This window comes from Scomber japonicus, chromosome 10 (genome assembly GCF_027409825.1).
Source record: "Scomber japonicus isolate fScoJap1 chromosome 10, fScoJap1.pri, whole genome shotgun sequence".
Lineage (NCBI taxonomy): Eukaryota > Metazoa > Chordata > Actinopteri > Scombriformes > Scombridae > Scomber > Scomber japonicus.
This window is the reverse complement of record NC_070587.1, coordinates 1,583,306-1,601,976: the sequence shown is the minus strand read 5'-3', so window position 1 is coordinate 1,601,976 and position 18,671 is coordinate 1,583,306. Positions and strand designations below refer to the sequence as shown.

Below are 18,671 nucleotides of genomic sequence, written 5' to 3'. Positions count from 1 at the left end.
TTGGTATTGAATAGATACTAAATGAATAGCTTGTAAGTATGATATGCACAGTGAGCGGTCTCCTGCTGTGCACAAGTCACATATTTCATACACCCAACCCTCCATCCTTTCGTGCCACCGTAACAGCACAACACCACTTCAGTCTGGACCACTTTACAAACATCTGTCAGAAATCACTTGACCACAAGAAGTCACGAAACAACATCGTTTGTTTGAGGCGCCTGAGTCTCGTGTGTGTGTGTGTGTGTGTGTGTGTTTGTGTGTGTGTGTGTGTGTGTGTGTGTGTGTGTGTGTGTGTGTGTGTGTGTGTGTGTGTGTGTGTGTGTGTGTGTGTGTGTGTGTGTATAGACGCTGGAAGGGTGAAATCTAAAGCCAGGCAATCTGCACTTCGGAAATTGGTCTTTTAGTCCTCTGAGGTTTACTTTGCTATGCAGAGTGTGCTCTTCCTGGATCAAAGGCAAAAGTGAAGCTGCATTTCTTTTTTTTAAAACTGTGGTGTCTTATCTAAATAGGAATATTGTTTTTATTCCCTATGTCCTTTTTAACCTTCCTGTCGTCCTCCCGGGTCAAATTGACCCATCTGTTTTGACTCTTCCTTCCTTCCTTCCTTCCTTCCTTCCTTCCATCTCTCCTTCTCTCTTTCTTTCCTTCTTCTCTCTTTCCTCCCTCCATCCCCCTTTCTTCTTTCCTTCTTTCCTTCTTTCCTCCGTCTTTCCTTCATCCCTTCCTTCTTTCCTCTGTCCATCTTTCCTTCCTTCCTCCCTCCCTCCTACCTTCTTTCCTCCTTCCCTCCCTCCCTCCCTCCTACTTTCCTTCCTTACTTACTTCTTTCCTCCGTCCTTCCTTCCTCCCTTCCTTCTTTCATTTACTCCCTTCCTTCCTTCTTTCCTTTACTTCCTTCTTCCTCCCTTCCTTCCTTGACTCGAACACAACAGGAGGGTTAAGATCTCAGACAAGTAGTGAAGTGTAGTTCATCCTCAGACATTTCTCATTTTTGAGTAGCGCGGGGGGGGGGGAGTATAACGAGGTCAAAGGTTTAATCCGCTCCATCCTAGATCTCTCAGTGCCTCATGGCTCTGATCCCTCAAACCTAACATGGTAATACATTTACATTTACAATAGAGATCACTTTCATAGATAATAAACTTACATTTTATACTACATTTGCAGAAATTGTAGTATTTGTGGAGCTAGTTAACGTACCTCCTTTTTGATGCTCGCAGGAAGAGAAGCTGGCAGTAAAGTAAATTGATTTATTGTCGTGATTTCAAACTCAAGCCAAAAAATCATTTTGAGGGAAATAAAATATAAAGTAGTGTTTATTCTGTTTTTTGCTGAGACTTAAATTAGTTTGATTCATGAGCCAGCAGATTTAATATTGGCCTCCTGCTTATTGGACCACTTATACAATGAATAATATATTTCTCTGTGCTCTATATACAATGGTATTTAGATCTTGCAGATTTATGTATGCTGTTTATTTTTGTCTTCATCCTACGCCAGGTTTCCCCTGATAAAGAGCTTCTTGATCTCTCCACAGACTGTAGAGATTACGGGGTAAAAATAGCCTCATATATTAAATTGGTAAAAAAAAAATCCTGTTCTGCAATCTCTCGGTTCACACAGGCTGAGTCTTTACCAGCCTCGTGTCCTGTTGAAGCGTCCTCCATGTATAGACACCTGTTCATTCACTTTACAGACGTGATCATCAACTCAATGTTCGAAAATGTAAATGTATCCTCCCCCTGCTCTCCCTGCTCTCCCTGCTCTCCCTGCTTGCATCTGGCAGCTGTTTCTTTTTTTTTTTTTTTTTTTTTTTTTTTCTGGAGACCATTCACTTGTATGAAGACACCAGAGGATTTGTTCCGCTTGAGAGGGATTTAGCTCTGTCTATTGGTAACAAAAATAAATCTCTCCTTGTGTGTTGCTGTTATATTATTACATTTTGCCTGTGAGGCTCCCTATCGGTTCCCTGATAACACCGTACTAACGAGTGTGGAACGCCCAGAGGAGAACACTCATTCATAGCAACATTAAACCTGACCCAGATGATGGCGGTGTCAGCCATAGGATGAGGAAACAGAGCAGCAATATCCTTCTATGGGATCGGGAGACGTTGTGGTGATGTTGTTGGGATCAGATTACAAGATGTCTTTCAGCAGGTTTATCTTGACCTATTTATTTTGGTCCAGTAGTATGCACAGAGGGGGGGGACCATGGGTGCTTAAATGACTGAAGATTAACTATAACCCTTGTTCGAAAAACCTCCGCTTGACCCTGAATTCTGTGCTATATAAAGGATTATCACTCACCGGCTGAAACAAGGGAGTTTCTATCCTGAGGACAGCCTGCTGGCTTTAGCCTCGTCGTACAGTTTCCTCAGCAGAGAGGAATCATGTAAAACAGGGGTGTCAAACATGTGGCCCGTGGGCCAGATCCGGCCCGTCGAGGGGTCCAATCCGGCCTACTTCCCTTCCTGTGTTCTTTCCTTCCTTCCTTCCATCTGTCCTTCCTACCTTTCTTCCTTCTGTACTTCCTTCCATCTGTCCTTCCTCCTTTTCTTCCCACCTTCCTTCCTTCTGTCTTTCCTTCCTTCCCTTCTTATTTCCTTCCTTCCTTCCTTCTTTCCTTCCATCTTTTTAATGATCCGGCCCACATGAGATCAGATTGGTCTGTATGTGGCCCTTGAATGAAAATGAGTTTGACACCTCTGTGTATTGATCTGCTAAACATTTCCTGTCATGGCTATGTTGCTCTGTAGGGCCACCTCCAACTCATCTGTAAATATCACTCAAGTCCTGTCAGCCAGAAACCAACTTATCTATCTATATATATATCTATATATATATATTCATAAACTCAATGTGATTACAGAGGTTTTCATCAGTTTTTATTGCCCTAGATTGTGCCTAGAATAATTGCATTCTGTATGAAAGCTATGCCCAAACCTAAATTTAGATATATAATATGTTTTATTATTTCTACCAGACACTGTTTTAACCCTCCCGTCGTCCTCCCGGGTCAAATTGACCCCGTCCGTTTAGACTGTTCCCTCTTTCCTTCTTCCCTTCCTTCTTTCCTCCCTCCATCCCTGCTTTCCTTCATCCCCTCCTTCTCTCTTTCTTTACTCCCTCCTTTCCTTCTTCCTTCTTGCCTTCCTCCTTCCCTGCTTTCCTTCATTCCCTCCTTCTCTCTTTCTTTCCTCTCTTCTTTCCTTCCTTCTTCCTTCTTTCCATCCTCCCTCCTTTCTTCTTTCCTCCCTCCTTCTTTCCTTCTTCCCTCCCTCCCTCCTCTCCCTCCTTCCTCCCTCCTTTACATCCTTCTTCCTCTCCCTCCTTCCTCCCTCTTTTACATCCTTCTTCCTTCACTCCTTCCTCCCTCCTTTCCTTCCTTCCTTCCTTCCTTGACTCAAGGACAACAGGAGGGTTAATTGTCAGTTGAGTCATCGTAGATATAAATATATATGAATGTCACATCCTACCAGGACAATAGGTTTCCGTTTAGTTCCTCTTTTATTTTGAAATTCTCTCCTTGTGTTTGTTAGCTTTATTTCCTTGGATGATAACTCCATGTGTTTCACCTGTGCCTCATTTTTAATTACCCCATATGTATTTAACCCTCCTGTTGTCCTCAAGTCAAGGAAGGAAAGGAGGGAGGAAGGAAGGATGGAAGGGAGGAAGAAAGAAGGAGGGAGGAAGGAAGGATGGAAGGGAGGAAGAAGGAAGGAAAGGAGGGAGGAAGGATGGAAGGGGGAAAGGAAGGAAGGACGGACGAAAGAAAGAAAGAAGGAAGGAAGGAAGGAAGGTAGGAGGGAAGGAGGGAAGGACGGACAAAAGAAGGAAGGTAGGAGGGAGGGAGGAGGAAGGAAGGAAGGATGGAAGGGAGAAAGGAAGGAAGGTAGGAGGGAAGGAAGGAAGGACAGACAAAAGAAGGACGGTAGGAGGGAGGGAGAAAGGAAGGAAGGTTGGTAGGTAGGTAGGAAGGAAGGATGAAAGAGAGAAAGGAAGGAAGGAAGGTAGGAGGGAAGGAAGGAAGGACGGACAAAAGAAGGAAGGTAGGAGGGAGGGAGGAAAGAAGGAAGGTAGAAAGGATGGAAAGGTGAAAGGAAGGAAGGTAGGTAGGTAGGTAGGTAGGTTGGTTGGTTGGTAGGTAGGAGGGAGGGAGGGAGGGAGAAAGGAAGGGAAGAAAGACAGAACAGTCAAAACAGACGGGTCAATTTGACCCGGGAGGACGACACAAAGGTTAAGTTAATTATTCTGTTCAGTCATCTTGTCCTTCCTGTGTTTCTGCTCTTTTTTCTGTTCTTGCCTGCACGTCGTGATTAAAGACCTTTTTTTTTCGTCAGTCCTGGTTTCAGTCTTTTGCATTTACTCTTTTCTTATTGGCCAAAGTGATGCTTTAATGCAGAGGAGTCAAACTCATTTTCATTCAAGGGCCACATACAGACCAATTTGATCTCATGTGGGCCGGATCATTAAAAAGATGGAGGGAAGGAAGGAAGAAAGGAAGGAAGGAAAGACAGGCAAATGGAAGGAAGGAAGCAAGGAAGGTAGATGGAACAAAGGGAGGGAAGGAAGGAAAGACAGGCAAAAGGAAGGAGGGAAGGAAGGACCCAAGGAAGAAAGGTAGGAAGGATAGAATGAAGGAAGGAAGGAAGGACAGATGGAAGGAAGAAATGAAGGAAGGACAGAAAGAAGAAAGAAAGAAAGGAAGGAAGGAAGAACAGAAGGAAGGAAGGAAGGACAGATGGAAGGAAGGACAGAAGGAAGAAATGAAGGAAGGAAGGACAGATGGAAGGAAGGACAGAAGGAAGAAAGGACAGATGGAAGGAAGGACATAAGGAAGAAAGGAAGGAAGGACAGATGGTAGGAAAGAAAAGAACACAAGAAGGAAAGTGGGCCGGATTGCACCCCTCGTAGGGCCGGTTCTGGCCCACGGGCCGCATGTTTGACACCCCTGCTTTAATGTCTGGATAAATATTCCCAGCACCAAAATTGTACTGGAAATGTATAAAGTTAACTAACAAGGAAGCCACACAAAATAATGTTCAATGTAAAGATGGTATCAAAGATCTTCTACTGACCAAACTGCTCATTTACTTCTTGTTTAGTAGACAGGTCAGATTTCAAGCTTAATTGTTCAAAGTTGCTTCCTTTAAGTGGATAAGTGCCCATAAACAAAACCAGGATTTAATTTGTGCATTCAGGGAGACATTATGGGATTTCCCTTCTCTCTTTTTTGTAATTTAGGATGTTGAAAACAGGCTTAAACTGGGCAGAAATCCAAACCCATGATTTGGGGGTTTGTATCTGGTCCTTACTGTAGATGACTCTGAAGCCAAAGAGCTTGAGAGATCTATTCAGTATTCTTTTTTTCTTACCTGAGCTTGTTTCTACAGTGGGTAAGTTTTTCATCATCATTGTGCTGTCTGAGATTCATCTGTCTCCCAAAAAAAACCCCACTGAGCAAGAATCTACAGTACCACTCCAAACCCCCCCTCCCCTCCTTCCCTTCCCTTTTTTTTTCTTTCCCTCTTTCAGCCTTTGAGATCTCGCTGTTCTGTTTTGGTGAATTTGTGAAGAGTTTCCAGCCATGTTACTCCACAGTCCCGCTGTGTGTGTGTGTGTGTGTTTCTGTTGCCCAGGTGTCCAGACGGCCCCCGCCCCAGCACAGTACGACCGTGTCAGCTGCCCTGCAAGAAAGACTGCATCGTGACCCCTTTCAGCGACTGGACTCCCTGCCCTGTTACATGTGACGCAGGTAGAGTGGAAGAAATAAAATGAAATTGCCTGCAAGCTGAAATGGCCCAGCTGTCAGAATATGATTTAACCCTTTATTGGCCAAATAATTATATTTGGTAACTTCTGTAAATATCCCAAAATATCCTTCCTTCCTTCCTTCCTTCCTTCCTTCTTTCCTTCCCTTTCTCCCTGACTTCTTTCTTCCCTTCCTCTTTTCCTTTCTCCCTCCCTCGTTCCTTATTTCCTCCTTCCTTCCTTCCTTTCCTTACTTCCATCTGTCCTTCCTCCCTCCCTCCTTCTCTCCTCCCTTCCTTCTTTCCTTCCCCCGTCCTTCCTTCCTTCCTTTCCTTCCTTCCATCTGTCCTTCCTCCCTCCTTCCTTCTCTCTTCCCTTCCTTCTTTCCTTCCCCCGTCCTTCCTTCCTTCCTTTCCTTCCTTCCATCTGTCCTTCCTCCCTCCCTCCTTCTCTCTTCCCTTCCTTCTTTCCTTCCTCCATCCCCCTTTCTTCTTCCTTCCTCCCTCCTTCCTTCCTTCCTTCCTCCCTTCCTTTCAATGAGTGTCCTATAAAGGGTTAATACACATTTTAACACATTTTCTTTTAGGTTTTTTAACATTTTCTATCTGGCTTTGGTGCTTTTAAAATTAATTAATTTAGAAAACAATGTTCCTGGCAGGGATTTCTGACACATATTTGGCATAATAGATGTAATGATGAACTATAGTATAATAATAATCAATTAAACAGGCCTGGTTTAATTCTCTCTCCCAGTCTAGATATATATACACAGAGACAAGTTTAATTTTATCCTGTGGTAAAAACTGCAGAGATGAGACCCTCAGCACAGTGTTAGACACATTAACTACCCCAAAGTGCGCTCGTGTCTCGTTACACATAATTAATTTGACAGATTGGCATGTAAGACAACCTTTGGGTCGACCTCTTTTAAGTGCGCCTGGCAAGTGGACTCGCCCCGCGGCTACAAGTGTCAGCGAGTGCTTCTTACTGTTGTTGTTTTCACGCTGCGATAGAAAAACACGGCTCACATGAGGTCACCTTTGTCACAGAGCCGTTACCCAAGCTGTTGAGAAGTAGTGAATACATTAAATTGATTTACAGCTGAAAATCATTATCGTCCATATTTCGACGCTGACCTCTCCGTACGACAGCGTAGCATAAATCTCTTCATTCTGAACCCACGTGCACACTGATGGCCGTGCATTTTAATTTGATGCTGCTGATATCTTCACCTTGTGCAGAAGAATTACACCTCGCCCCACGTGTTAATGTGTAAAGCCAGTTTCAGGACTATCCAGAGGCTCGTTTCATTTTAATGAACTACTCAAGGGCATCTCCACTCATGTAAATGCCATAAATTTCATCTGAGTCAATTCCAAAGTCTAATGGGATTTCTGTACATCATTGTTTGTTGGCTTGATATCCTCGAGTCATCAGACACGCATGTTTTTTTATGATAGCTGTCCAATTCGATTTGCCAATACCGGTCTCCAAGCTCATTCTTCAAGAACTACTAGAACAGAGCAGCAGCCTTGCTTATCATCATTTTGACATTTTTCTCATCACTTCCCGATGCAGCGGGCGTTTCTTATTCAGATTCCATATTTGTCTGTCTGTGTTTGTTCAGCTGGTAACGCCGTGAAGAGAAAGCAATCGAGGAAACGTCTTATCATCCAGCTGCCATCCAACGGAGGACAGGAGTGTCCAGAGGTGCTGGAGGAGGAGAAAGACTGTGAGGTCCCTAAAGTCTGTCCAGGTTTCAGGTAAAGACATGACAGTAATCCAGATTGAGGATTGTTACGCCCCAGTCTAGGGGTGCCTAGGGCATAACCTGAGTTGGCCCCATCTTCCTCAATTCCCAAATAACCACAGGCGAATAATTGTGTATAAGGAAAAATATTTATTTATACAAAGTAATAAATAAATGTATAGATATAGATAGAATACACAATCGAACTTCAGAGTGGACCAAGGCCAAAATAACAAACAAAACAATCCTATCTGAAAAATAAGAAACTTACTGGGGATTTCCACCGGGTCCGTCAGCGGTGTGGAACGGCTGTGCTACGGTTTAGCTCCGTCCTCTGCCCGGCGTCAACTCACACCGGGAGCGTTACAGCAGCGGAGCTCTGGGAGAGAAAGCTGCCTTTTAAAATGAAGTTGCACTGTTAATACAGTAATTACGGCAGCCCAATCAAATCCGAACGAGTGCCTTTAGTCTACCGTAATTACTGTAGTAGCTAGTCTACCGTAATTACTGTAGTAGCTAGTCTACAGTATTTACTGTAGTAGCTAGTCTACAGTAATTACTGTAGTAGCTAGTCTACCGTAATTACTGCAGTAGCTAGTCTACAGTAATTACTGTAGTAGCTAATCTACCGTAATTACTGTAGTAGCAGCACAACTAAATGGCCCGGTTTTGTTAACTTGCTCAATTTTGGTTGATTTGGTAATTTTCTTTGATTTTTGTGCTGATGTCATGTGTCAGTAGCTACGTAGCTAGATGGAGTCTTTATCTGTCTGTTTTATTCATGTTTGTTGCTGAAATACGATCGGGAGGCTGCACGGGTTGTTTTATTTTGAAAAACGGAAGTTTTATTATGCTGATTCAGTGTCTGACTTCCTGTCTGGTGCAATCTGCTCTGCTGAGCTTGTCACGAGTTGGAAACGGCTCCGTCAAAAATAGAAATGCTACCTGTTGATAGCGCTGCGGCCTGGAGAGCCGCTGCTGGGACGTTGCTGACACGCTGCTGAAACGTTCCCGGTGGAGATACTCTCATTGGTTATAGTGTTACCTATCAGCTCCGGTGACTGCGGCGCAGCTGTAACGCGCCGCTGCCGGACTCAGTGGAAATTGGGCTTTACTTTAAGAAAACAGATGACAAGAACTTAACTCCCTGCCTAAATAAACAGGAGAAAACAAGATTAACCAAAACTGGCAGTCCATCCTTACTACTCAACATAAACTATACAACCCATATCTACTTTCAAAGAAACCAAGACAGAAGCAAAAGTGCGCCCAGTTGGGAGAGGAGGAGGACGGGGATTTGCCTGCTGCCACCAGACTGCCGTCATCTTGGCTCTTTTATAGCTGGCCCCTCCTAGCTGCAGCCAATCGCAGGCCAGGATGCAAACCTCGTCAATCAATCACAGCATCGCGACGGCACACAGATATTTGCCTGTTAAGGCTAGCTTTACACGACAACGATTTGAACACAATCCGCAAAAGTGGCGTTGCGTTCCCACTTTTTATTTCGTGTTTAGACGAGCGTCTTTGGGTGGAAATCTGCACACGGTGACGCAAAAGTGTGTGAAATGTGATGTAGTATGTATGCCAGGTAGCTAGGTGGTACTGTGAAGCACTGCCATACAACAACACCAAGAGCGCGCCCACCATAGACTGGTTCTCCCGGGTCTTATCCATAACTGTCTGGTTCGCCTACGACGAATTGGAGCATCCAACAATTGCCGTAGGTAATTAATTGGCCTTCTCTGTTCTGATATATCAGTAATTACTCGGCTTATTTGGTGAAAGGACTCCCGAATAGCTATCAAAGCAGCTCAGGCCACTTGAATGTCTGACTGATGGAAATAATCCGACATGTTTGTTATTGTTTGGCTGTACTGGGTTAGGGTTAGGGTTGGGGGGGGGGTTAGGGTTACATGGATATGACGTCAACGCGTATGCGAGGATAGCCAGCGTGAGCAGCTCAGAGCACACTTTTGCGTTTTCAACCCTTTAGACGGGAACGCGACGGTGGAGCGTCTTTAAGATTTCCACTCTGGAGGGTGGGTTCATTTTTTTGCGTTTTTAAGCCCCAAACGCCGTCGCCGTCTAAACGAACATCTGATAAAATATTTTGTCGGTTTCACCCGGGAGCGTTGTCGTGTAAAGCCAGCCTAAGAAAAGAACCAAAAGAAACACAGGGCACACAAACAGACCAAAACTAAAATATGACCAGTCATAACAGGATTCATACAGTTTTTAGATAATTTAATGTTTTTTTCGAGGGGCCTAAAATAACACAGCTGGTATTATTCTATAGTTTCCATGTTCTCAACAAATCCCATGAAAGCACCAAAACCAGCACTGAGTTCTGTGTCGCCTATTAGTTCCTACTAAAAATGTAAATCTTTTTAAAAACAGGTCATGAATACATACATTTTTAAAAGGCCAAATAATATCCTCCAACAGCTGGAGAGAATTCAGCTCTTAGCAAACATTACTCAGACTGAAGAAGCTCCTCGGATCGGATGAGAGCCTGAAATGTCTTCGAAGTGTCTACAACCGAGTCCAACTGCCCTCGATTCAACCCTCCTCAGATAACTGTGACCTGGATGACTGAGAATCTTCCTCCTTACTCATTCCCTTCTTTCCTTCCTTCCTCCCTCCTTTCTTTCCTCCCTCATTTCCTTCCCTTCCTTCCTTCCGTCCTTCCTTCCTCCCTCATTTCCTTCCCTGCCTTCCTTCCTTCCTTCCTTCCTTCCTTCCTTCCTCTTGTCCTCCTTACTCATTCCCTTCCTTCCTTCCTTCCTTCCTCCCTCCTTTCTTTCCTCCCTTCCTTCCTTCCTTCCTTCCTTCCTTCCTTCCTTCCTTCCTCTTGTCCTCCTTACTCATTCCCTTCCTTCCTTCCTTCCTCCCTCCTTTCTTTCCTCCCTCATTTCCTTCCCTTCCTTCCTTCCTTCCTTCCTTCCTCTTGTCCTCCTTACTCATTCCCTTCTTTCCTTCCTTCCTTCCTCCCTCCTTTCTTTCCTCCCTCCTTTCCTTCCCTTCCCTTCCTTCCTTCCTTCCTCTTATCCTCCTTACTCATTCCCTTCTTTCCTTCTTCCCTCTCTCCCTGCCTCCCTCCTTACTCCTTTTCTTCTTTCCTTCCTTCCTTTCTTCCTTCCTTCCTTCCTCTTTACTCCTTTTCTTCCTTCCTTCCTTCCTTCCTTCCTTCATTTTTAAAAGGCCAAATAATATCCTCCAACAGCTGGAGAATTCAGCTCTTAGCAAACATTACTCAGACTGAAGAAGCTCGGATCGGATGAGAGCCTGAAATGTCTTCGAAGTGTCTACAACCGAGTCCAACTGCCCTCGATTCAACCCTCCTCAGATAACTGTGACCTGGATGACTGAGAATCTTCCTCCTTACTCATTCCCTTCTTCCCTTCCTTCCTCCCTCCTTTCTTTCCTCCCTCATTTCCTTCCCTTCCTTCCTTCCTTCCTTCCTTCCTTCCTTCCTTCCTTCCTTCCTTCCTCTTATCCTCCTTACTGGGGATTTCCACCGGGTCCGTCAGCGGCGCGGAACGGCTGTGCTACGGTTTAGCTCCGTCCTCTGCCCGGCGTCAACTCACACCGGGAGCGTTACAGCAGCGGAGCTCTGGGAGAGAAAGCTGCCTTTTAAAATGAAGTTGCTCTGTTAATACAGTAATTACGGCAGCACAATCAAACCCGAACGAGTGCCTTTAGTCTACAGTAATTACTGTAGTAGCAGCACAACTAAATGGCCCGGTTTTGTTAACTTGCTCAATTTTGGTTGATTTGGTAATTTTCTTTGATTTATGTACTCATCCCATCTGTCAGTAGCTACGTAGCTAGATGGAGTCTTTATCTGTCTGGTTTATTCCTGTTTGTTGCTGAAATACGATCGGGAGGCTGAACGGGTTGTTTTATTTTGAAAAACGGAAGTTTTATTTTGCTGATTCAGTGTCGGACTTCCTGTCTGGTGCGATCTGCTCTGTTGAGCTTGTCGCGAGTTGGCAACGGCTCCGTCAAAAATAGAAATGCTACCTATCCATAGCGCTGCGGCGCGGGAGCCGCTGCTGAGACGTTGCTGACACGCTGCTGAAACGTTCCCGGTGGAGATACTCTCATTGGTTATAGTGTTACCTATCAGCTCCGGTGACCGCGGCGCAGCTGTAACGCGCCGCTGCCGGACTCAGTGGAAATTGGGCTTTACTCATTCCCTTCTTTCTTTCTTCCCTCTCTCCCTGCCTCCCTCCTTACTCCTTTTCTTCTTTCCTTCCTTACTCCTTTCCTTCATTCCTTCCTTACTCCTTTCCTTCATTCCTTCCTTACTCCTTTCCTTCCTTCCTTCCTTCCTTCCTTCCTTTCTTCCTTCCTTCCTTCCTCTTTACTCCTTTTCTTCCTTCCTTACTCCTTCCCTCCTTTCCTTCCTTAATTTTTAAAAGGCCAAATAATATCCTCCAACAGCTGGAGAGAATTCAGCTCTTAGCAAACATTACTCAGACTGAAGAAGCTCCTCGGATCGGATGAGAGCCCGAAATGTCTTCGAAGTGTCTACAACCGAGTCCAACTGCCCTCGATTCAACCCTCCTCAGATAACTGTGACCTGGATGACTGAGAATCTTCCTCCTTACTCATTCCCTTCTTTCCTTCCTTCCTCCCTCCTTTCTTTCCTCCCTCATTTCCTTCTCTTCCTTCCTTCCTTCCTTCCTTCCTCTTGTCCTCCTTACTCATTCCCTTCCTTCCTTCCTTCCTTCCTTCCTTCCTCCCTCCTTTCTTTCCTCCCTCCTTTCCTTCCCTTCCTTCCTTCCTTCCTTCCTTCCTTCCTTCCTTCCTTCCTTCCTTCCTCTTATCCTCCTTACTCATTCCCTTCCTTCCTTCCTTCCTTCCTTCCTCCCTCCTTTCTTTCCTCCCTCATTTCCTTCCCTTCCCTCCTTCCTTCCTTCCTTCCTTCCTCTTGTCCTCCTTACTCATTCCCTTCCCTCCTTCCTTCCTTCCTTCCTCCCTCCTTTCTTTCCTCCCTGCTTTCCTTCCCTTCCTTCTTTCCTCCCTCCTTTCCTTCCCTTCCTTCCTTCCTTCCTCTTATCCTCCTTACTCATTCCCTTCTTTCTTTCTTCCCTCTCTCCCTGCCTCCCTGCCTCCCTCCTTACTCCTTTTCTTCTTTCCTTCCTTACTCCTTTCCTTCTTTCCTTCCTTACTCCTTTCCTTCCTTCCTTCCTTCCTCCTTTCCTTCCTTCCTTCCTTCCTTTCTTCCTTCCTTCCTTCCTCTTTACTCCTTTTCTTCCTTCCTTACTCCTTCCTTCCTTCCTTTCCTTCATTCCTTCCTTACTCCTTTCCTTCCTTCCTTCCTTCCTTCCTTTCTTCCTTCCTTCCTTTCTTCCTCTTTACTCCTTTTCTTCCTTCCTTACTCATTCCCTTCCTTCCTTCCTTCCTTCTTTCCTCCCTCATTTCCTTCCCTTCCTTCCTTCCTTCCTTCCTCTTGTCCTCCTTACTCATTCCCTTCTTTCTTTCTTCCCTCTCTCCCTGCCTCCCTCCTTACTCCTTTTCTTCCCTTCCTTCCTCTTTCCTTCCTTCCTTCCTTCCTTCCTTCCTTCCTTCCTCTTGTCCTCCTTACTCATTCCCTTCCTTCCTTCCTCCCTCCTTCCTTTCTTTCCTCCCTCCTTTCCTTCCCTTCCTTCCTTCCTTCCTTCCTTCCTTCCTTCCTCTTATCCTCCTTACTCATTCCCTTCTTTCTTTCTTCCCTCTCTCCCTGCCTCCCTCCTTACTCCTTTTCTTCTTTCCTTCCTTACTCCTTTCCTTCATTCCTTCCTTACTCCTTTCCTTCCTTCCTTCCTTCCTTCCTTCCTTCCTCTTTACTCCTTTTCTTCCTTCCTTCCTTCCTTCCTTCCTTCATTTTTAAAAGTCCTATAATAATATCCTCCAACAGCTGGAGAATTCAGCTCTTAGCAAACATTACTCAGACTGAAGAAGCTCCTCGGATCGGATGAGAGCCCGAAATGTCTTCGAAGTGTCTACAACCAAGTCCAACTGCCCTCGATTCAACCCTCCTCAGATAACTGTGACCTGGATGACTGAGAATCTTCCTCCTTACTCATTCCCTTCTTTCCTTCCTTCCTCCCTCCTTTCTTTCCTCCCTCATTTCCTTCCCTTCCTTCCTTCCTTCCTTCCTTCCTCTTGTCCTCCTTACTCATTCCCTTCCTTCCTTCCTTCCTCCCTCCTTTCTTTCCTCCCTCATTTCCTTCCCTTCCTTCCTTCCTTCCTTCCTTCCTCTTGTCCTCCTTACTCTTGTCCTCCTTACTCATTCCCTCCCTTCCTTCCTTCCTTCCTTCCTCCCTCCTTTCTTTCCTCCCTCCTTTCCTTCCCTTCCCTTCCTTCCTTCCTTCCTTCCTTCCTTCCTTCCTCTTGTCCTCCTTACTCTTGTCCTCCTTACTCATTCCCTTCCTTCCTTCCTTCCTTCCTTCCTCCCTCCTTTCTTTCCTCCCTCCTTTCCTTCCCTTCCCTTCCTTCCTTCCTTCCTTCCTTCCTCTTATCCTCTTTACTCATTCCCTTCTTTCTTTCTTCCCTCTCTCCCTGCCTCCCTCCTTACTCCTTTTCTTCTTTCCTTCCTTACTCCTTTCCTTCATTCCTTGCTTACTCCTTTCCTTCCTTCCTTCCTTCCTTCCTTCCTTCCTTCCTTCCTTCCTTGCTTCCTTCCTTTCTTCCTTCCTTCCTTCCTCTTTACTCCTTTTCTTCCTTCCTTCCTTCCTTCCTTCCTTCCTTCCTCTACACATGCATACTGTGTCTGTTTAACAGTCTCCTCTCATTAAAAGTATCAACTGCTCAGATGCACACTGCCTTGTTTAACCCTCCTGTCGTCCTCCCGGGTCAAATTGACCCCATCTCATTTTGACTGTTTCTTCCTTCCTTCCTTCCTTCCTTCCTTCCTTCATTTTTAAAAGGCCAAATAATATCCTCCAACAGCTGGAGAATTCAGCTCTTAGCAAACATTACTCAGACTGAAGAAGCTCCTCGGATCGGATGAGAGCCCGAAATGTCTTGGAAGTGTCTACAACCGAGTCCAACTGCCCTCGATTCAACCCTCCTCAGATAACTGTGACCTGGATGACTGAGAATCTTCCTCCTTACTCATTCCCTTCTTTCCTTCCTTCCTCCCTCCTTTCTTTCCTCCCTCATTTCCTTCCCTTCCTTCCTTCCTTCCTTCCTCTTGTCCTCCTTACTCATTCCCTTCCTTCCTTCCTTTCTTTCCTCCCTCCTTTCCTTCCTTCCTTCCTTCCTCTTGTCCTCCTTACTCATTCCCTACCTTCCTTCCTTCCTTCCTCCCTCCTTTCTTTCCTCCTTCCTTCCCTTCCCTTCCTTCCTTCCTTCCTTCCTTCCTTCCTTCCTCTTGTCCTCCTTACTCATTCCCTTCTTTCTTTCTTCCCTTTCTCCCTGCCTCCCTCCTTACTCCTTTTCTTCTTTCCTTCCTTACTCCTTTCCTTCATTCCTTCCTTACTCCTTTCCTTCCTTCCTTCCTTCCTTCCTTTCTTCCTTCCTTCCTTCCTCTTTACTCCTTTTCTTCCTTCCTTACTCCTTCCTTCCTTCCTTCCTTCATTTTTAAAAGGCCAAATAATATCCTCCAACAGCTGGAGAATTCAGCTCTTAGCAAACATTACTCAGACTGAAGAAGCTCCTCGGATCGGATGAGAGCCTGAAATGTCTTCGAAGTGTCTACAACCGAGTCCAACTGCCCTCGATTCAACCCTCCTCAGATAACTGTGACCTGGATGACTGAGAATCTTCACAGACATCAAACAGGAATAAATAGTGCATTTGTTGGCAGATTTGTGTGCGCTCCAGAGAGTTTTTGTGGCAAGAGTGTGTGCGGCGGGATGGACTTAAAATCCACTCCAGTGCTCAGGTTTGTGTAGTGAAACATGGAACCCAGCACAGCGATGGGGGGGGGGGGGGCTCATTGATGTGGTTTTGATCATTTTGGACAGAAATGTAGATCTGTGTCACAGAGGAATAAGCTGCTCTATATCAGGCTTCACACACACACACAATACTTGTTAGAAGGATCAATGCATTGTGGGGTTTTGGTCTATTTGTGGCAGTAAGAGTTTTTAGGTTGAGATTATAATTTATATCTATCTTGTGTTTTTCAATAAAGCAAATTATAATTATTATTAAAACCTCATTTGCTTTTTTTAAAAATCTTTTCCATCACATTCCCTCCTTTCTTCCTTCCTCTTGTCCTCCTTACTCATTCCCTTCTTTCCTTCTTCCCTCTCTCCCTGCCTCCCTCCTTACTCCTTTTCTTCCTTCCTTCCTTACTCCTTTCCTTCCTCCCTCCTTTCCTTCCCTTCCTTCCCTTCCTTCCTTCCTTCCATCCTCTTGTCCTCCTTACTCATTCCCTTCTTTCCTTCTTCCCTCTCTCCCTGCCTACCTCCTTACTCCTTTTCTTCCTTCCTTCCTTCCTTACTCCTTTCCTTCCTTCCTTCCTTACTCCTTTCCTTCCCTTCCTTCTTTCCTTCCTCTTGTCCTCCTTACTCATTCCCTTCTTTCCTTCTTCCCTCTCTCCCTGCCTCCCTCATTACTCCTTTTTCTTCCTTCCTTCCTTACTCCTTTCCTTCCTTCCTTCCTTACTCCTTTCCTTCTTTCCTTCCTTCCTTACTCCTTTCCATCCTTCCTTCTTTCCTTCCTTTCTCTCCCTGCCTCCCTCCTTACTCCTTTTCTTCATTCCTTCCTTACTCCTTTCCTTCCTTCCTTCCTTCCTTCCTTACTCCTTTCCTTCCTTCCTTTCCTTCCTTCCTTCCTTCCTTCCTTCCTTCCTTCCTTCTTCTTCTTTTCCTCCTTACTCATTCCCTTCTTTCCTTCCTTCCTTCCTTACTCCTTTCCATCCTTCGTTCCTTACTCCTTTCCTTCCTTTCCCTCCTTCCTTCCTTCCTTCCTTCCTTCCTTCCTCACTCATTTCATTCCCTTCCTTCCTTCCTTCCTTCCTTCCTTATTTTTTATGGAACAGGGTAAAAGATCTACAGTGATATCTGCAATGAAAAAGTTTTGCTGATAATAATAAGAAAATGTGAGTTTCTCCCGATGGATTTGAGTGTGGACTGTATTGAACTACTTGGACACAGTGGTTGCATTGATGTGTCTCTGCTGTCCTTTATTTATTCCAGGTGGAAAACCCACAAATGGAGGAAGTGTCAGCTGGTCCCATGGTTCCTCAGACAGGACAGCACCGGTGCTCAGGAGACCTGTGGACCAGGACTTCAAACAAGAGGTATAAGAACCAATCTCTTCATCTCCCATTTCTGTCTGGATCTTCACTCAACCATTCCTAATCACCGTAAATTAAATTTTCGCTCGTTGCGGTGAAGCTGGATCGCAGCCACGAGGCAGCAGATGGATGTGCCAAGGTTTTAGAGAAAGGGCCAATTTACTTGGAGCACACATCAAATCCACCGCGCTTACATAACGCAAACTGAAGCTGACACGCCTAAAAAAACATCAACAACATCAACATCTATTTATTTTTATTTATTTTTTAATCCTCAGTGAATTTGGGAAGGAAGTGTGTTCACAACTCATCACGAGCCTCTTGAGACTCGCTTGACAAGTTTGAATTGTATCACCGCTGTTTTTTTTTCTTTCTCTTCCTCCTCTGGCTCTTGTCATGCAATTTTAATCAAATGGGGAGATGATGCTGCACCTCACCCACCCCAGCCTCCTGTTCATATGGGTGTCATGCATAATTGGCAAGTAGTTTAAAGGAGTTGTGTGACTTTCCCCTCTTTAAAAACATATTTCCTCTTGCCTTCTTTTTTTTTATATATATAGAGGATGGATTGTCCTGTGAGGCTTTCATAAAAAAATCCAATTTCAGGGGGTCACGCAGAATGATCAATTTCATTATGTTGCAGCTCCTATAGAAAGCCATTATTAGTGCTTATATTTCTGTTTCTTCTTCACCAGCTTAATGGACAGAAGAATCAGTTTATTCATGAAAATACTTTTAAGATCCACTTTAGATTTATTCACCGTTATATTACAAATTCTGTGCGGCGTTTCAGTGATTTGATACCACTTGACACCTGATGCCCTGACCCTCCTCCTGCACTTGCTTTCACACCTCTGACACTTCTAAATGGCACAAATCATTTTGTCATTGACTTAAACCAAATGAGACATGCTATCTTTTAGGGTATGTGTTTTTTTTTCCCCTGACAGCGTATTATGTTGTACAGAGAAAAAAATAGCAGCATTATAAAACCTCCAAAACATCTGAGAGGATGTTCTATTGTCTCTCTCTCATTCTCTCTTTTTCTCTCTTTCATCCACACACACACACACTCTCTCATAAGATAAAAGCTGACCTCACACACCACCAGACGAAGGCTTTCCAAACCAATTGTGCGTGCCCACGTGGGTTCAGCAAGACAAAAAAAATAAAAATAAAATGTGCATAGAGATTGATTTCTCTATGATGGTAGAGCCCTGCAGAAAGCCTGCATCACAAGAAAAATGAAATATTGCACCAACACAAGTAATACCCTTTTATTGAAAGTACAAAGAATGGGATGATGCAAGCGAAGATGCATTGACTCGTGAGCTTCAAACCAATTGAGGTAGAGATGCATTTGTGTGTCTGCTGTGCTCATCATTGTTATTTAGCCGCCCATGAGATCTAATCTGAATTATACGCTTCTGATGTATTTCATTAACTCCTTAGTTCCCCTCTGACTGTCTATATGATTGCATGTATCTCACCTGGAATGGAAGATGTATGTTATTTCTTACTTAAAGGAGCGCTCCAACCATTTTACATATCAAAGTCATTTCACCAGTCAGAGGGAGGGAAAGTTGTTGCTCTGAAGTCTGAAATTACCATAAATTATGGATTTATGAAGCTAAAACACAAGGCAAAAATGCTTAAATAGTTAAGTGTATTATAGTATAATGTACTATAGTGTAAAAACTGTGAAGACTGAAAGAACCTGCAGGCAGAATAACCTTAAGTATATTACGTGCTGTTATTGTGCATGTTAGAGATGTATAACAATACTGGTAAGCAATATTGTAAATGTATATATTTTATAAGCTTATGTTTTGCCTGAAGTCTGATTCTGTAATGTCTTTAACTCTACCTGAGAAACAGTTGCATCCTCTAAAATGTGTTGGATTGGACTTTGGAGGTATAAAGTAGT

At 44.4% G+C, this 18,671-nt stretch overlaps 1 protein-coding gene across 1 annotated transcript in view; it reads left to right on the top strand.

Annotated features, from left to right (window-relative positions):
• LOC128366644 (thrombospondin type-1 domain-containing protein 7A) overlaps positions 1-18,671 on the top strand; it is a 230,626-nt gene that overhangs the window by 121,942 nt on the left and 90,013 nt on the right. The window contains 3 exon segments of the mRNA XM_053327378.1: positions 5,645-5,760; positions 7,384-7,519; positions 16,644-16,747. Coding sequence (XP_053183353.1) covers positions 5,645-5,760; positions 7,384-7,519; positions 16,644-16,747 — 356 coding nt within the window.